This window comes from Sinocyclocheilus anshuiensis, unplaced genomic scaffold, assembly GCF_001515605.1.
Source record: "Sinocyclocheilus anshuiensis isolate Anshui unplaced genomic scaffold, SAMN03320099.WGS_v1.1 scaffold1154, whole genome shotgun sequence".
Classification (NCBI taxonomy): Eukaryota; Metazoa; Chordata; class Actinopteri; order Cypriniformes; family Cyprinidae; genus Sinocyclocheilus; species Sinocyclocheilus anshuiensis.
In genome coordinates this window covers 1,246,944-1,262,838 of record NW_015542345.1, presented here as the reverse complement: position 1 = coordinate 1,262,838, position 15,895 = coordinate 1,246,944, and the positions used below count along the sequence as shown (strand labels likewise).

Here is a 15,895-nt window from a genome sequence, read left to right as displayed (position 1 = left end):
TTTGCCATGGTTTCCTACACAGATCACAGTCAATCCCACTAGATTCGGATTATTTAAAGGCGCAGTGCAAATTACAATGACAATGCAATATTTTGAGCCACATAAGAGTGACTGCATTTACACATGACTGTTGGTTTAAATGAGACCCCCCAAAAAAGGTTAGGTCATTATTTATTAGTCAGCTTCATATACAGTGCAGCATCATAAAATATAATTTCACAGCTGTTAGCATTTCCCCCCTTCCTTGTTACTTGACACCTGAGACTGCTGATCAGGTTCTCTCTGTCTTTGCAGGTGTTTGTATGTAGATGTTACAACCACATGAGGCCGTGCATATGTGATATGTACTCTTCAGTGTGGGTCTTCTCCATCCTTTCTGATGTACTCTCATCCAATCCACTGTGTTGAGCTATGATGTCTTTGAAAATGCGTATACTCGTGGCTTGACCCCCTGCAAGGTTCACTGCATGAGGCCCAACCTGTGGATATTTCATATATTTATTACCTGTACTGTGCTTGTGGTAATGTTATCTGCAGCCTAAATCATAGTTAGCGTGCAGGTGTTATATTAGAAATTACTCAGTGATGACTCATAGTACGATGACTCACTCAAATGTGTTCACCTCATACCACACATAATAATACATAACAAGAACATAACAGCACCTGAAGTGCTGCATATTGTCCCATCATGTAGAGGGGGCATCCTGCTGTCCACTGCAGTGATTCTGTTATGCATGGCCAGCCCTCCAGAACCTGTCAAGCAGGAAATGCTTCACTTTTGTACAGTTGTGCACATGAATAATTTAAAAAACTTTTCAGCATTTTAAAAACCTACTGTATTTGATACACATTTCTTAAGCTTCTAAATTATCAACATGATCAAAATGTATTGAAAAACCTGTTGTACACAATCTACTACATGCCTTCTGTCATCTAATTGATAGTTCATACTTTTTAGCAAGTCAAAGGTCTTTAGGTTGTGGTACACCTGTCTTTTTACTTTGAATTCTTTATATTGTAGTAATATTTCAAGATGAGCACTTACTGGACTGAATCAACTTTACTTGATTACCCATACATGATTTTTTAGAAAATGTTAAAATGTGACTATCAAATATGATACATCAGGCTTTTAAAGAACATTTATTTTTATTTATTGTAATGCATTTCATTAAATGAAAACTACAAAGCTTTGATTATGATACTAAGGATTTATGAGCCACAAAATCCTGATCAAATATGATACTTAACAACAAGGGTTAAAAGTCTGGTCTATTACCATGTAAGTATATAGTGTAATAATGTATTTATATTTGTATTATGATTCTTATGTTGAACCCCTGTTTTAAAGTTTTTGGATAAGTACAAACTTGAAATGTCCACTTGCTCACTTGAATGGGGAATTTTGTCATGATGTCAGAGAGTAAAGGGTCCTGGGTAACATCCAGTTTGCAGCCTGTTGCCAGCCAAATCTTTTCTCCACCCCATTGTTCTCCACTGCACAAGGAAACCCTCCAACGCTGTGACTGATAACACCATTTAGCTTCAGCCACCTCGGGGTAAAGACATTTTAAATAATAAAATATTAATTACATTTAATTAAGAAATCCAGTAACTTGGTTTGCACTGCTAGACTCTTTGAACTTAGATATTCTTTGGACTTTGTGCTCAGCTGTTAATGACTCATGACATGTAGCATCCCACTTGAGCATAGCTGCCTCACAATATAGCCAAACGATTTTGACACACCTGGCAATGAGCTCTGATCAGGAGCTGGCCACTCTGAATGAAAGGCTGAAGTTGTGCGTAGGCCTCAGGGGTCACTGCTCCTCCTTTCCTGGCTTGTTTAATCATCGCTAGCCTCTTGTGAAGACTTCTTTCATTATAGAACTGCCTTAAGTAGGCCAGGCCATCCATCTTGATCCCATGCTCAACGTGGGAATAGCGTCCAATCAGACTCTCTATATCCCCAACGTCAAACTGCTTCAGCTGAGAGAGAGGGAGTAAAGTTTGTTATTTTAAATTAATAAATTAATTAAGCAAAGGTGCAGATTTTTTGCTTCTTCGAGCTTGAAGACAGAGGGGTGGTGGGATTAATTTGGTGGTTCATATATCTGACATAATTTCTACAATGGCCAACATCACCTAGAGCACCTTTTAATAAACATTCCATGTCCATTCATTTATTTGGCAGGTAGCAGGTTGTTAATCTCAAAATAAACCCCTTCAGGGTGATACACAACCCCTAAATTTTGTATTGTTAGGGATTATTTGGCAGTTATGATCAGTTGATTTTACATTTTCCTTTATGTAGCTATGTTTACACTCAATTTACCTGTAAGTGTTTTCGTAAGACCCAGGTCACATGACATGCACCCTGCTTTAGCGCAATTGAGACAATATGGGCGCTGGTCAGACCTCCACCTACCACCATCACTCTCTGACCCATCTGACACACAGGAGGACAACCTGAGAAAAAGTGCATATTCATCATCTTAAATTATTCAAATATAGTATGTATTTAGTTATTTTTTTGCTTTATATCTGGCTGATCAGGAATTGATAACATTTAGAAACTCACCTGAGGAGGATTCACCCATCTTTTCATGTGTACAGAAGTAATGCATGAGCTGCACTGTGTGTTGTAGACTTTCCTCTGGGTAACTCTCCTGTATTGCCCGCACCCAACATGGGATGTTTGCCATCTGCGCCCTGGAAGGTCCAGTTGCCATGATAACTGTTTTTGCCTCTATATTTTCCCCAGTGTGTAGTGTCACCTTGAAACACTTAACCTTACTTTCATCCTCAATTAAGACTGGGATGATTCTGTCCACTGTGGCTCGGATTAAGACACTGTCCAGGTCATATTTGCGTACCTAGGTGGAAGTCCTTTGCAATGTAATCCATCATTTATTGTTATTTCATAGTGCATTTATAATTCAACTTTTAAAGTTAGTTTAGTATTCAAACACATTGCACTTAGCATTCCAAATGAGATATTTGATAATGCTATAGCTGAAACTCAATTTCTCATAATGGTCAGAGTATCATGCAGCACAGTTTTTCTTAATACCAGTAGTGCTGTTAAAGCAACTGTATGTAGTTTTGTGTAGGTTTGCGACTTTGGGGCCCCCTACAGTTAAAAGAGTGGAATTCACTGTCGTAAATATAACACTGCCATAATTACGGTGGACAGCTGCACGTGCATTTGTTGCTGCCATAAAGCAATCCGCCCTTTTCGGGGAATTTCGTACCGGCTCACCAATCTTGTGCCGAGCCGAACCGTGCCGTGCCGTACTGAGCCGTACCGAGCCGAGTCGTACCACGCAGTGGAAAAGCGCCAGTACATATACTTAAAGAACAGCCGTTTGTGAGGGAGTGTGAGAAAGAAGCCAACATCATCCTTATTAGAAGTCAGTGTACCATCAGAATGACTTTGAATGATTAGACTATACTTAAAGAAAAAAAAAAGTACATTCAGTTGCTTTAAAACCAAGCATTCCACAGTCGGTTTATTAATTATTGTTAGTCAGGCATTCTGTTGCGTGATGTTCAGACCTGCTCCTGGAAGAAGTCAATACTGAGCTGTGTTCCTGGAAGACTGAAATACAGGTTTTTCTGTAGGCCCTTTGTTGTGCTAAGAAGCTTTTTGTCCTTCTTTCCCAGGCGATTGTCGTTAAAAAATGCATTATCATCTTGAATATACATTTTCTCAGGTAAACAGTTCAGCTCATCCTCCCGATTTTGCTCCAGCACAAAGTCCTGCAAGGCCTTCTGAGATTGTACACAGATGCACAAACTATTAGTCCTTTTGATAGACAACATCATTGTAATGTTTATTTCTTGGTTTGCATTATTGTTTATACATTGTTCGCGTCTGACCATCTGTTGATCTGTTGTATTTTCTTACAACAAAGTACTATAACATTTTTTATGCTTTAAATCAGGGATTTCCAAACTTTTTTTTGTCAGCCGAAGCCCTTTTACCTAAATATATTTACTTGAAGTTTTCTTTTGAAGTTTTCCTTTTAGATTTTAAGTTAACATTTCAATAGTTGAATAACACATGCTGTTCACGGCTCTCTGATGTTAGTTAATTGTAATAATTGTGAAATTATGTTTAGTTAGACAAACTACATTTCAGCATTATAGTAAATGTTTTATTTGAGTTGTTTTTACAAGACACCATCCCCCAGCACTGTGGAGAATCAACAACTGGCACAATTGTCGATTTGTATATTTTTAGTCCTTATTTACTTGTTCTATTTTAAATTTTATTATCTGTGTTTTTTGTTCTGTCACTGTGGAAGCTTCTGTCACGAAAACTAATTCCTCGTATGTGTAAACATACCTGGCAATAAAGCTCATTCTGATTCTGATTCTGATTTTTCATTTTAAATTATTTTGTTTATTTTTCCATTCTTATCAAATTATTTAGCTTTTCATAAACTTACGAACCCTCAGTTTGGAAATCCTGCTTGAACTTTTTCGAAGAGTAGAGTATTTCAAAAGCACACGTTATCAAAACGGAGATGCAGATGTCAACACTTTCTCTCCAGTGCTAAGTTACCTTGTTAAATGGATCGGTGTGCACCAGCGTGTGTGATCGAAGGTGAGGGATGTTCAGGGCGGTAAACTGACTTTCCCACAGTGATGTCCATTTTCCATAAGAATCCACCACTTTGAAATGCAGCGGAGGACATGGCAGACATTTGGCTTCATTCTTTGTGTCAAACACTGGCCCTGTTGGAAAGAAGATCTAAATCGGTCTGTGATTATAGGATATATGCATAGAAAAATAAACCATAACCAATCTGTTGTCCTTTTCACAAACTGCTTGACTCACTGATGGGTTGTCTCTTTTTGTTTTTGTAGTCTACACTTTTAGCTTTAGTTTTGCTCAGTTGAATTCCCTGAAGGATGTCAGCACTAGATTGGCAGAGAGGTTTTTCAGGCTTTGAGAGCAGAGTAGCGAGGGTTAAAGCATGAGGACCTCCTCCAATTAGTAAAACATCCAACATCCCTAAAGAGAGAGAGAGAGAGAGAGAGAGAGATGGAGGGAAGAGCTAATGAAAGCAAGCAAGAGAAAACAGCAAAGGAGAATTAATGTTTGCATGTCGCCTCTAGTTGAATGGTCTTAGTTAGAAAAATAGAACAATCTTGTACTTGCTTATGAGGTCTGTTTCCTCAAGATGAAGAGCAGTTGGTTGACGAAGTGACCTGTTGGACAAACAGTTTTTGGTTTGGGAATAGTGTGGCACGTGTTACGCTCTATAGATACTTTGGCTCATGATTGGCTGTCTGACTGAGTGTCGGTCTCAGAATAGCTCTGTCCTAGAGCAGAGGGGCTTAATTTTAGCTCACACTCATCACTGTTATCTAAACATGAAAGAACTTTAAATACTGAACATTTTGGTATCTCCAAATCTCCAAAATATAAAAATACCATTTAACATTTTATAAAATATTGTTGGATTGGATATTCTGGATTGTTATTAGTAACTCTGAAGGATATTTGATGCTACAAGTTTGTTGTTTGCTATATCAGAATTGTTATTATTAATTACTAACAAACATTAAATAAATGATCCAGATGAGTGCCAGATATGGACATAGTTGTTTGTTTTGTATAGATGTGGTCTGTTGTAGCAGCTACATGATCGATTCAGAGAGGAACCTCTATTTTGATGTGCCAAACTGCTTGAGTGAGTATGTTTGAGTGTGTCAGCCTCAAAAATGTGGCTCTTCAGGTTTTTCTGAAGGTTTTGAGGATGTTTATGAACATTTTACATTGTGGTTTGAGTCAGAGCACCATGTAATTCCTCTGGTATAATTTTGGCAATCATGTATGCATTGGTTGGTGTGTGTGGTGGTGGAATGGCGTAAAACTGTCTGGTGACTTGTTGGCAGGAAACCACAGTATCAAAATATCATATGTATGAACCATGTTAGCAAAGCTATCAATGTAAAATGAAATATTTCTTTCAAAAATAGTATTCCTCCCCAGTGAGCTCCCACTTTGAAATGTTCTTGTATGGGAAAAAAAGCTAAATAAAAATTCTTAAAATTTTCTCTTATTGTGTTTTTTCCAGAAATATTCTCGATTCCTTTTTTCCTGTCAGAGACATATGTATAGTTACTCTTTCCTTATTCCTTCTAACTGATATTTTATATGTTTCGTGCTAAAAACTAGCATTCAGCATTGAAAAAGAAAATTATGAGTTTAGGTTTATGTGGACAGATGTACATCAGCAGTTGGACGAATGTCCACTAGAGGGAGACATGGACATGTCCAACTTATTCGTCACTGTGTCTTGGGGGTTGTTAGCCCAGTCTGTTGTTTTATTTTATTGTTGTTCTTTTATTTTTATTGTTTCATTTTATTTATCCATTCTCATTAAATATTTATCTGCTAAACACTTTCTACCTCTTTCTCATCATATTTTTAAACCTACCTTCTTTCTCCCACCATTCATTAATATCCAGTAAAAACAGATATGCCATTTTTATTTTATTTTGTTACGTTTTGGCCTGAGGCTGAGCTCCATGTTACAGAAAGTATAGTCTTGCTCAGCATCATGTTTAGGGACGTGAAGATGTCACATTGATGTCCATGTTTTTGTATGTAAATGGTGATTGACCTGTGCATATTTCTCTCCTGATTCAGATGAGATGACTTTTTCACTGAAGAAAGTAATACAATGGATCGAGGACTTGTTTGAAGTAAAAAAAAAAAAAACCAACGATGGATTTTTACTTTTCAAGACATTAATTGCTGGACTGTAGTCGTGTGGATTACTTGTGGATTATTGGGATGTTTTTATCAGCTGTTTTAACTTTCATTCTGGCGGCACCCATTCACTGCAGAGGATCCATTGATGAGCAAGTGATTTAATGGTGAATTTCTCTAAATCTGTTCTGATGAAGAAGCAGTCTACATTTTGGAAAGCCTGAGAGTAAATACATTTTCAGCAAATTTTTATTTTTGGAGTGAACTATTCCTCCCACTGATGGGATTTTTTTTTTTTTCTTGTTTTGGTTTGAGCACACATACATCACATTGCATCACCTTCCTGCTCGCCCCAAAAGCATGATGATGATTAATACTGAGACTGAAGGAGAGAGCATAGTATTACCTCAGAACTGTGAACCCTGACAGAAAGACGCTTTGTGGCAAGTTTGTTTACTCCTTCATCTGTTTCATAGTCATATTCTCTATTGTTTTTACTCACACTCAGAAACACCTGCACACTATTTCAAACACACATACTGATGCTTTTAGTAACAGAAATGAGTAATTCATTGCATTCAACCAAAATAAAAGTAAAATCTGTTGGGTGATACTCATTCTGTGAGTGACATATCACGTTTATGATATAACTTCAGGGAAATATGTAGCGCTGATATCACTCTGTGGGTGACTTTGACCTTTTTTATGTCCTTCTTATGAGGACATGCCACTTGTATAAGTGCTTATAAATTAAAATATTTTTTATTGTATTGTATATGTACATTTAAATTGTGTATCTGATGTCTTTTTTGTCTCTTTTGCCTCTCCATAAATAGTTCAGCAGTGGGCAGTTTGACAGGATTCTCGTAGCTTTGTAGAGTGACAAGCAGGAAATGTTTGTACAAATCTGGGTGGTGGAAGCTCGTTAATTGTTTTCTCATTCAGTGCAACTATCAAAAATAGCTTCAGTTTCAAATATGGGACTGGAGTTGTCATTAGATAAGCATGCAGTTAATAAAAATAGCCTATATCAGAAACATTGCTTATAAAACTATGGTACAAGTACTCAGTGCATAAAGTCAACACAGTGTTGTTTTATTATTAAATGCCATGATGACTCTCAGAATTGCTGAAAGAGTCTGCACCTAAAGATATAGATATATTTGCTTGTTTTGTATAGATGTGGTCTGAGAGGTCAGAGAGCACCCTCTGTTTTGATGTGTCAAACTGGTTGAGTAAGTTTCTGTACAAGTGTTAACCTCAAACGTGGCTGTATGCTCTTCAGACGTGTTGTGTTTGTGTAAACATTTCTAAAGGTGTTGAGGATGTTTATGAACATTTTACACTCTGGTTTGAGTGTAAAGGGCCATGCAGGCCGTCTGGTATAATTTTGGCAATCATGTATGTGGGTGTGTAGAATGGCGTAAAACTGTGTGCTGACTTGTTGGCAGGAAACCACAGTATCAAAATAACATATGTACGAACCTTGCTAGTAAAGCCATCATTGTAAAATAAAATATGTAATTTACAGGAATAGCTGAGCAATTCTGTTTAGTTGTTCACCCTCATGTTGTTCCAAACCCAAAGAATTTATTTTTTTCTATGGAACACAAAAGGAGAATGTTGAGGAATCTTCATACAGCTCTTTTTTCATACATGGACAGTGGAAAAAAAGGGGAAAAAGCACCATAGACTACTATAAAACCAAACCATGCACCTTAGCTTTGTGTGAGGATATTAAATACCATATTAAATAAAAGTACTTTTTCCTTGGAAATGTACTATGTCTATATACTGTTTGTTTGTGAATGGATGTCAAGTGTTTATGAATGCCTTGCTATTGACAAAGTAAAAAAAAAATTTAATTTGAGGTTAACAGTTGTACATTCATCCACACAAAGTGCCTCTTCCCCTGCAGCCAGTTTCCTCTTCTTTTGTTAATATTACCTTACATGAGGAAGTACGGTATACGATCATGTTTCGGGAGTGTAAACGTGTACTGTTCTGCATGTGTAACCTCATTTTCTTATTTCCTCAAAGTATTAAATATGTCTATTTAGGTCACTTTCACTATCTGTGTTTGCTGTGAAATAGGTTTTGTATACTGCACGGTGGAAAGAAACAATAAAACTTTGTGGTGATTCTGAAAAGAAGGCTGGTGTTTTCACACCTAGTTTGTTTGAGCCCTCCAAATGCTCTCAGTTCAGACATAGGTGTAATTTTCAAGTGGGTCTCCACCACTTTTTCCAAAGTCGATTCTGTCCCCACCACTTTTTGAAAGCCGATGAAACAATATAACATGCAGGAGGCTTATAATGCAAAGTAAAAGCTTCTCCAACCCATCTTTATAATTTAATTCATTCATGTAACACAAAATACATTTGCGTACGTAAGACAGGCCTAATCTATTAACCTTGTCATGAACATATCAGAATTTATAAACAGTAAATGGCGTAATTATGTGTGCAGCATTGCACATTCTGGACCGCACACACTCTACTGCATGACAGCGATGAAGTAAACAGAATGCTTTATATTTACACATTTAGATCAAATATGCCACTCTCATAAATTAAGCACATAAATTACATGATGTAATTATCCAGAAGTTGAATTATTATAAGTTAAAAATGGCCCCAGTTTATAATAGACAGCTAATGTAGGTTACATTATGACAGTGAGGCAGGTCTGGTTCCAGAATCAAATCACTAAGGGTGCTTCTGAAAATAGTGAGAACTCTAACCTTAATGCTAATATATTTTGACATATATTTTGTCAAAATACATCCATTGCTATTGCGCAAAGAGTGCTCCCTTTATAATTACCTCTGTACACTACACAATGAATCTCTTATTTACATTGTATTTAGACTTTGTTATAATGAGAGGATTCACGAGTGTACAATACTCAGCACGGGACAAAAACAGTAAGTGGAATTTTAACTTTTAACGCCTCTGATTGGTTATTGTGTTCATGAAATCAACAGATATGTATGTGATTGGTTACATTAAATGTTATTATTAAAGCTTTAATTGAGGGTGCTTACCAGCTACTAGCACCTCCGTGGGCATTCTGCCTGCTTTAAATCAGACACAGAGATGAAGTACTGTGGTAAATCAATTTTATTTGAATGTATGAATTATATGATTGATTTGAATTAATTATCGAGAGAGAGAGAGAGAGAGAGAGGGATGAAAGTTGCGTATGTGAATTGCATCTGTGCGTCACTCTGCAAACAGTGAAGCTGTGACTTTAGTTACTTTAAATACAGCAATTTTACCCCCAAGTCACTGAGGAATATAATGTAGTGATTAAGTATCAAAGCTATTATATTCATAAAAAGTTGCGGGGCAGCGTTGACAAAATGTCTCTGTGCTCCTGAATGTTTCTATGTGTGCACTGCATGATCTCCGATCTCTGTGTGCGAGTGATGCGCATACAAGCATGTGTGTCAATGAAAGCAGCGCATTAATATGGAACAGTGATTAAACTGACTTGGAACTACATGTGCATTAAATGGTTTTAATTCATACCTGCCAGGAGCAAATAAATATTTTAATACCCTTAATCTTATCTGAGGAAAAAAGGAAGCTGAATTAACTTTATACATAATGTTTCCTTTTAATTTTAAATTTGACTGAAATGCATTGTTAAAGCTCTGCAAATGTCATGATCAGGGATTGCCAGATCTTCCTCACCCCCTTCCCTGTCCACTTCGTCTTTCCAATTTTCCAGTAGGTCAGACTCCAGCATTCCAGTGCTGCACAGAAGGTTCTTATGAATTTGTGGTGTGAACAAGAAAGGGTCTGAGATCACTTCCATGCTGAAGAGGACCAAAAAAAAAAAAGAACCAGGTTCTCTTTTGAGTCCGCTATATTGTGAACACCAAAAAGAACTGAGGTCACTTTCAGCTGGTTTGCTTTCTGGTTCACTTTAAGTGAACTGGGTTTGGTTCTTTTAAATCAAACTATATGTGAAAACACCCTTAAATAGGTATACATTAAAAGATCAGTTCACCAACCTAAATAAAGAGAACGTTTCCTGTCAAAAGGTCAGCTTTGTGCCCCAGTTTGCAGACAATGGTTTGCCTTTCAGATTCAAGAGAGATGAGCAGCATGTGCAGTGTGGTCATATTGTGTGGCACAGATAATCTCAAAGAGAGCTATCAGTTTAGAATTATTTTACTATCTTTTCCCATCTTTGTGATTACACTTTAATGTCCTTCCCCTACAACTCTATACTTCTTTTTTTCCAACCAACGCTGACACTGGTTTAGTGACATCAAATGTAGCTTCCTCTTCCTACTGCATCATCAGGTCTACTGGCTTTCAAAAGGCAGTGTTTTAGAGTCTGGACACACACAGCCTCATAATCGGCACTGAGATCATCATGGCAGCTGAGGTATGCAGTGTTTCGTTGTATGCAAATGTAGATCAACATCTATGTTATTTGATAAATGTATCCAGTTGAAAACATTTAATGTGTGATGTCTTCTAGGGAAATCCTGTTTGTGGTGGTGTTATGTTGCTCCACACTGAATGTGAAGGGAAACACTCGTATGAAGTGAATGGCTTTTTTAACTATAAAAAAGGAAAATTCGCACGGTGAGACTCTGTCTGTCCGTCCGTCCGTCCGTCCGTCCGTCCGTCTATCTATCTATCTATCTATCTATCTATCTTCAACTGTGTAACTATCTGGCTGTCTGTTCATTCATCTATATCTGATTTTTTTCAGCAAGGGAGATAAAGTTATAATGATAAACAACACAGATGTAGAGGATTTGACTCCACAGGCATTTGCTGAGCTGCTGGTTGAAGAGTCCCCCTTACTTGTGAGTTTTGTATTTATTGACACACACTAATGCACTTGTATGCACTTACTTACTCAGTTCAATGAAATGTAAGAGAGAAGTGAAACTGAAGTTTTCACAGGGGCTTTTTTGCCTAGTCAGGAAACTTTGATTTATCACATGGACATGTGTGTGGGTGTTTAAAACATTAAATTCCAGAGATTACATCATCATGGTTTGTTTTTGATTAACTGCTTGAGGAGTAAAACATCTGCCTGAGCTAGTGTGATTTACATTAACTGTGCTGAGGTCTTAAATCTCCTCTCTTAGACCATACATCATTCGCCCAAAAGGAAAACCGAAGAATGTGAATCTGAGGAAATCAATGTGCGTAAAAAGGAGCCGACAGTCATGAGATTCAGCGTGATGATGGTAAGAGAGGAAGATCTAGAAGCCACTGGAGTTCAACCATCGCCAGAGTGGGAAGACAAGGACATTGAGGATGACTGTTTCAGTAAAGACAATCTTCTGCTTGTCTCCATGGCTGAGACAAGCTTCAGTGTGATCGTTGCTCGGGGCTGTGATCCTGACAGCCCTTGCAACAGCTGTGGAGGGATGAATTGCCAATTTAATGAAGTTGTTGTCCTGCCTGCGACAGCTGAGATTACCTTTAGTAAGAAACAAATGTTGCATTCGTTGACAATACAATTCAAGTTCTTAAATATTATAACTGATGTCCATAAAACGTATTTTTCCTCTGTTTTGTCAGATTCTTCAAGGATTTTGATGCGGATTAGAGAGCAAAAAAATTTGTTCATTAAGAGTTTCTTGGTGGAAAAGTATGTCACCCCAGAGAATCAGCATATGCTTTTGAAAGACACCATGTCAGGTTGGTAATAAATATAAAATGTAACAATACTATACAATAAAGTTTATATATATATGCATATATTAATTATATAATAATATAATTTTGTAAATACTTTTTTGCAATCAAATTAAAAGTTTATTTAGAAGTAAATTAAATAACTGAACTATCATTCTTTGTTTTGATTTGATTCAAGTACATTTTGAAATATATTTTGCAATACTTTTTGTTTCAGCAAAAATCACCCTCTACTATTATACTATCACCAAGGGCTGTGAAGGTGTTCCTGTTGTACTGAACTTCAGTGGCACAGAAAACTTCTTCTGCTGTACCACCAAGCAAGGTGAAGATAAGAAGATTTTGACAGTCATGGTAAGTTTATTTTTATTTTATTTTATTTATTTGTTTTTTGTTATTTGTTATGCATCTTGGCACCTAAATTTAAAGGAATGTACTTTTTATACTTTTTTTGGAACACTTTTTTATGTCTTTTTTTATTATTATTATTGTTATTATTTTCAAGTCAAGTGAAAATCAATGAGGTCCAATATTGTTTGGAAAGTCATTTAAAAGTAGACTAAAAGTCGTTTTTTTACAAGTATGATTTATGCACTGTATTCTTATAGGTGAACTGTTCCTTTAAGCTGAAACTAGACTTGTTTTGTTCGTTTGCAGAACTGTAATAAAAAGGACCTGAAAAGCATCTGTCCTGATGACCGAGAAAAATGGTCTCTTGTATTTTACATGTCTTGTGGGCGAGACAATCTCCGGCGTTTTGAGTCAGCTCTTTACAGAGGATGGTTTATCTACACAGAAAGGGTAGATAATAGAGAATTGGACATGCATAAAGAAGATCAGTTTGACAGTAAACAAGACAGTGCCTTCTCATTCATAATTCTGAGTGAGAATGGGTCATGTTAGAATTCAAGGTCTTGATATGGACATCACAGAATTGAGAAGAGTTTGTATAGTAGTGATAACTTATTACAAACTATTTTCAGTATCAGTTTTGTATATCACACTTGTATATGACGTTTTATAACTGGGAATTGTTCTCAAATTAACTTGCAATTCAAAATAATGATTATTCAAACCCAATCCTAACATAATGAACTGATCTTACTGATTCAAGCTGACATGACCATCCCTACTGAAGCCTACTGCTTCATTAAAAATGTCAATCAATTCTTTGGACTGGCATCTTGGAAAGAAGCAAATTGGTCAGATTAGTTTGTTAAGAGAATGTGCTGGAGACTGTTTAAGCGTTGGTTAAAGTTGCCACATGTTTTGGATGAGTTTAATTGTTAAGGTTGTCTTAGAGGAAGCAGCCTCTTCCAAAGAATGGTGTGTTGTACTGCCATCGCAGTAGTGAGTAGATATGTATCATACTATGAGCTGACGTTGTTTTGTTTTTTTGTCATCTTTTTTATATTCAGCTACTTTTAAACTGATGTTTGTAAACCACCACATGTAATTCATATTTATTTTTATTGCTAACTGGTCATAGTTACTTTTTGTGCTGAAATATTATAATTTTGCAAAAAAACTTTTTTTAAACACAATGTGTGTCATTCCTGTATTTATATCAGCTATTATTTACATTTGTTAGTATAAGATAAAAGCTACTAACAACTTGCTTTTTCTGAATAAATGTATCATTTACTATATTAACGTGTGTTTATGTATTATGTTTCTTCTATAAAATCACAACAAATAAGTTATGAATCAAGTTCAGTGCTTCAGCAATTGTTTCAGATTCATCCTAGTGTTTTACAAAATAACCAAGGCACTTCAACAAAAACCCTTTATTTTGTGGAAAACACAGTGATCAAAATTAGAGAACAGCTGTAGCACAAAGAAAGATTACAACTAAAATGTCTGAAGGTTACAGCAGTCAAAAATTAGTGGGAAGTGTACAGGCCCTTGCTTATAATGACTTCAGCACATCTAGCCACAGGACATCACTAGTTTCTCACACTCCTCTGGTTTTCTTAGACATAAATTTGTTGCTAAGGATTTTCCAGAGATCTTCAATTGGGTTTAGATCAAGACTGCTGGCCATTTCATTATTTCAATGTTTTTAGCTTCAAGGAACTGCTTTACCAGTTTTGCAGTTTGACAGGAGTATTGTCTTGCATGAAAATTGCTGACTGATTGGGAGATGCTTGCAGGGAAGGTACCGCATGTTGCTGGAGGAGGTACTGAGAAACATTTGCATTCACTCTGCCTTGTAGCTGTATAAAGGGGTTTTCACACCGTTCTAGGAACTAGCTAGCAGGGTCGTTCCTAGAGAACCAATTTCTCCCTCGTTTTCCTGGTTGCATTTGCAGCAGCGACGTCTTTGTGGCAAATGCCGTTATTTATTATATATATATATATATTTGGATTTTTTTTTTTCAAAATGCCCCCAATTTTAGTTCCCCCAAATGGACTTCCTAGAACTAAAACCATTCCTACTTCCTGCAGTGCAAATACACCCAAAAAAAAGGGTACTTCCATCAATGGTTCTAGGTTCCTCTGGAGAGAAAGCCCCTTAAGAGGCGCAACTCCTGCTGCAGAAAACACCCCCAAACCATGACAATTCCTCCTCCACCTTTCACTGACTTCTTTACACACTTTGGGTTCAGTCTTTCCCCAGTTTGATAAACATAATGTTTCGCATTGGACCCAAATAAATTAAACTTGCTTTCATCACTGAAGTGAATTTTGGAACAGTTTTCCTCTGTCCACACAACATGCTCCTCTAATCTAGCCTTTTGATTCTTTCTGCTGATGAGAGATTTGCTCACTGCAGAGTGTACTTTCAGTCCACATTCTCTTAAATGTCAAGACACTGTATGCCGAGACAGATCCTTACCCTGTTCAGTGCTGAACTGGCGAGCAATTCCAGCTGCAGTGTTGAACCGATTCCCCATTGAGATTCTCCGCATTATTCTGTTTTCTCGTGCATTTGTCTTTCATGGACAACCAGCCTTATTGAGGGACTTGAATGAGATAGTGATTGTAAAGCTGCAATATTCTAGAAATCGCAGATTTGGAACAACCAATTTTTCTTGCTATGGCAGCTATTGACCTTCATCTGGACAACCTGCTGTAGGAGGGTTTCAGTCACTTTAGATTGGCTCACCGTTTTGCAAAGTCAGTGAAAACTGGAAAGTTAAGCTCCCAGTTAAACAGGGTTTTTCAGATAATTTAGGAAATTAGCGCGAAGTGCCAGATTAACCCCAATAATTAGGAGGGATCTCAAAGTGTTCTCTAATTTTGATCAGTGTTCCTTTTTTACAAATATCTTTTTTATACTATGCTATTCAATATTAATATCGATAATATCGATATTCAACTCATGAAATATGCTTAAAAACTGCACTTTTACTCCTGTTAGGATAACTTCAAATAGTAGGCTACTAAGCCAGGTACAGGATTTTCATTTTAGGGGGGCTCAGCCCCCAATGAGGGTATATATATACAGTGGTGTGAAAAAGTGTTGGCCCCTTCCTGATTTCTT

The 15,895-nt window shown here is 36.8% G+C and overlaps 2 protein-coding genes across 4 annotated transcripts in view; one reads left to right on the top strand and one right to left on the bottom strand.

Annotated features, from left to right (window-relative positions):
* Window positions 1–155: 155 nt before the first annotated feature.
* Window positions 156–5,239, bottom strand: LOC107691302 (uncharacterized). Of its 3 annotated transcripts, none has more exons than XM_016489842.1 (10): window positions 5,170–5,236; window positions 4,850–5,069; window positions 4,574–4,746; window positions 3,562–3,777; window positions 2,585–2,879; window positions 2,339–2,472; window positions 1,753–1,992; window positions 1,395–1,556; window positions 667–756; window positions 156–479 (listed from the first exon to the last, which is right to left on the bottom strand). In XM_016489842.1, the coding sequence occupies exons 2-10, from the start codon at window positions 5,022–5,024 to the stop codon at window positions 312–314; spliced, it is 1,653 nt and encodes a 550-aa protein (XP_016345328.1). In that variant the 5' UTR covers window positions 5,025–5,069; window positions 5,170–5,236; the 3' UTR covers window positions 156–311. The 3 variants fall into 3 exon arrangements, with proteins under 3 accessions (XP_016345328.1, XP_016345326.1, XP_016345327.1); XM_016489840.1 differs by having other exon boundaries at window positions 157–479; window positions 4,850–5,026; window positions 5,174–5,239; XM_016489841.1 differs by having other exon boundaries at window positions 157–479; window positions 4,850–5,026; window positions 5,170–5,237.
* Window positions 5,240–11,054: 5,815 nt separating this feature from the next.
* The window catches only part of LOC107691374 (uncharacterized), an 8,208-nt gene continuing 3,367 nt past the window's right edge, over window positions 11,055–15,895 (top strand). Inside the window, exons 1-7 of the mRNA XM_016489945.1 lie at window positions 11,055–11,134; window positions 11,231–11,337; window positions 11,468–11,564; window positions 11,853–12,195; window positions 12,292–12,411; window positions 12,626–12,762; window positions 13,066–13,255. Coding sequence (XP_016345431.1) covers window positions 11,123–11,134; window positions 11,231–11,337; window positions 11,468–11,564; window positions 11,853–12,195; window positions 12,292–12,411; window positions 12,626–12,762; window positions 13,066–13,255 — 1,006 coding nt within the window. The 5' untranslated portion in view covers window positions 11,055–11,122. The remainder of the gene's footprint in view (window positions 11,135–11,230; window positions 11,338–11,467; window positions 11,565–11,852; window positions 12,196–12,291; window positions 12,412–12,625; window positions 12,763–13,065; window positions 13,256–15,895) is intronic.

What these genes read in the sequence shown, in the direction of transcription:
- LOC107691302 (XM_016489840.1), bottom strand. Translation starts at nt 5,024, where the DNA reads ATGTTGGATGTTTTACTAATTGGAGGAGGTCCTCATGCTTTAACCCTC. An exon ending in GATGGGTGAATCCTCCTCAG is followed by an intron (nt 2,473 to 2,584) that starts GTGAGTTTCTAA and finishes ACTTTTTCTCAG; the next exon opens with GTTGTCCTCCTGTGTGTCAG. An exon ending in TGATCAGAGCTCATTGCCAG is followed by an intron (nt 1,557 to 1,752) that starts GTGTGTCAAAAT and finishes CTTTACCCCGAG; the next exon opens with GTGGCTGAAGCTAAATGGTG.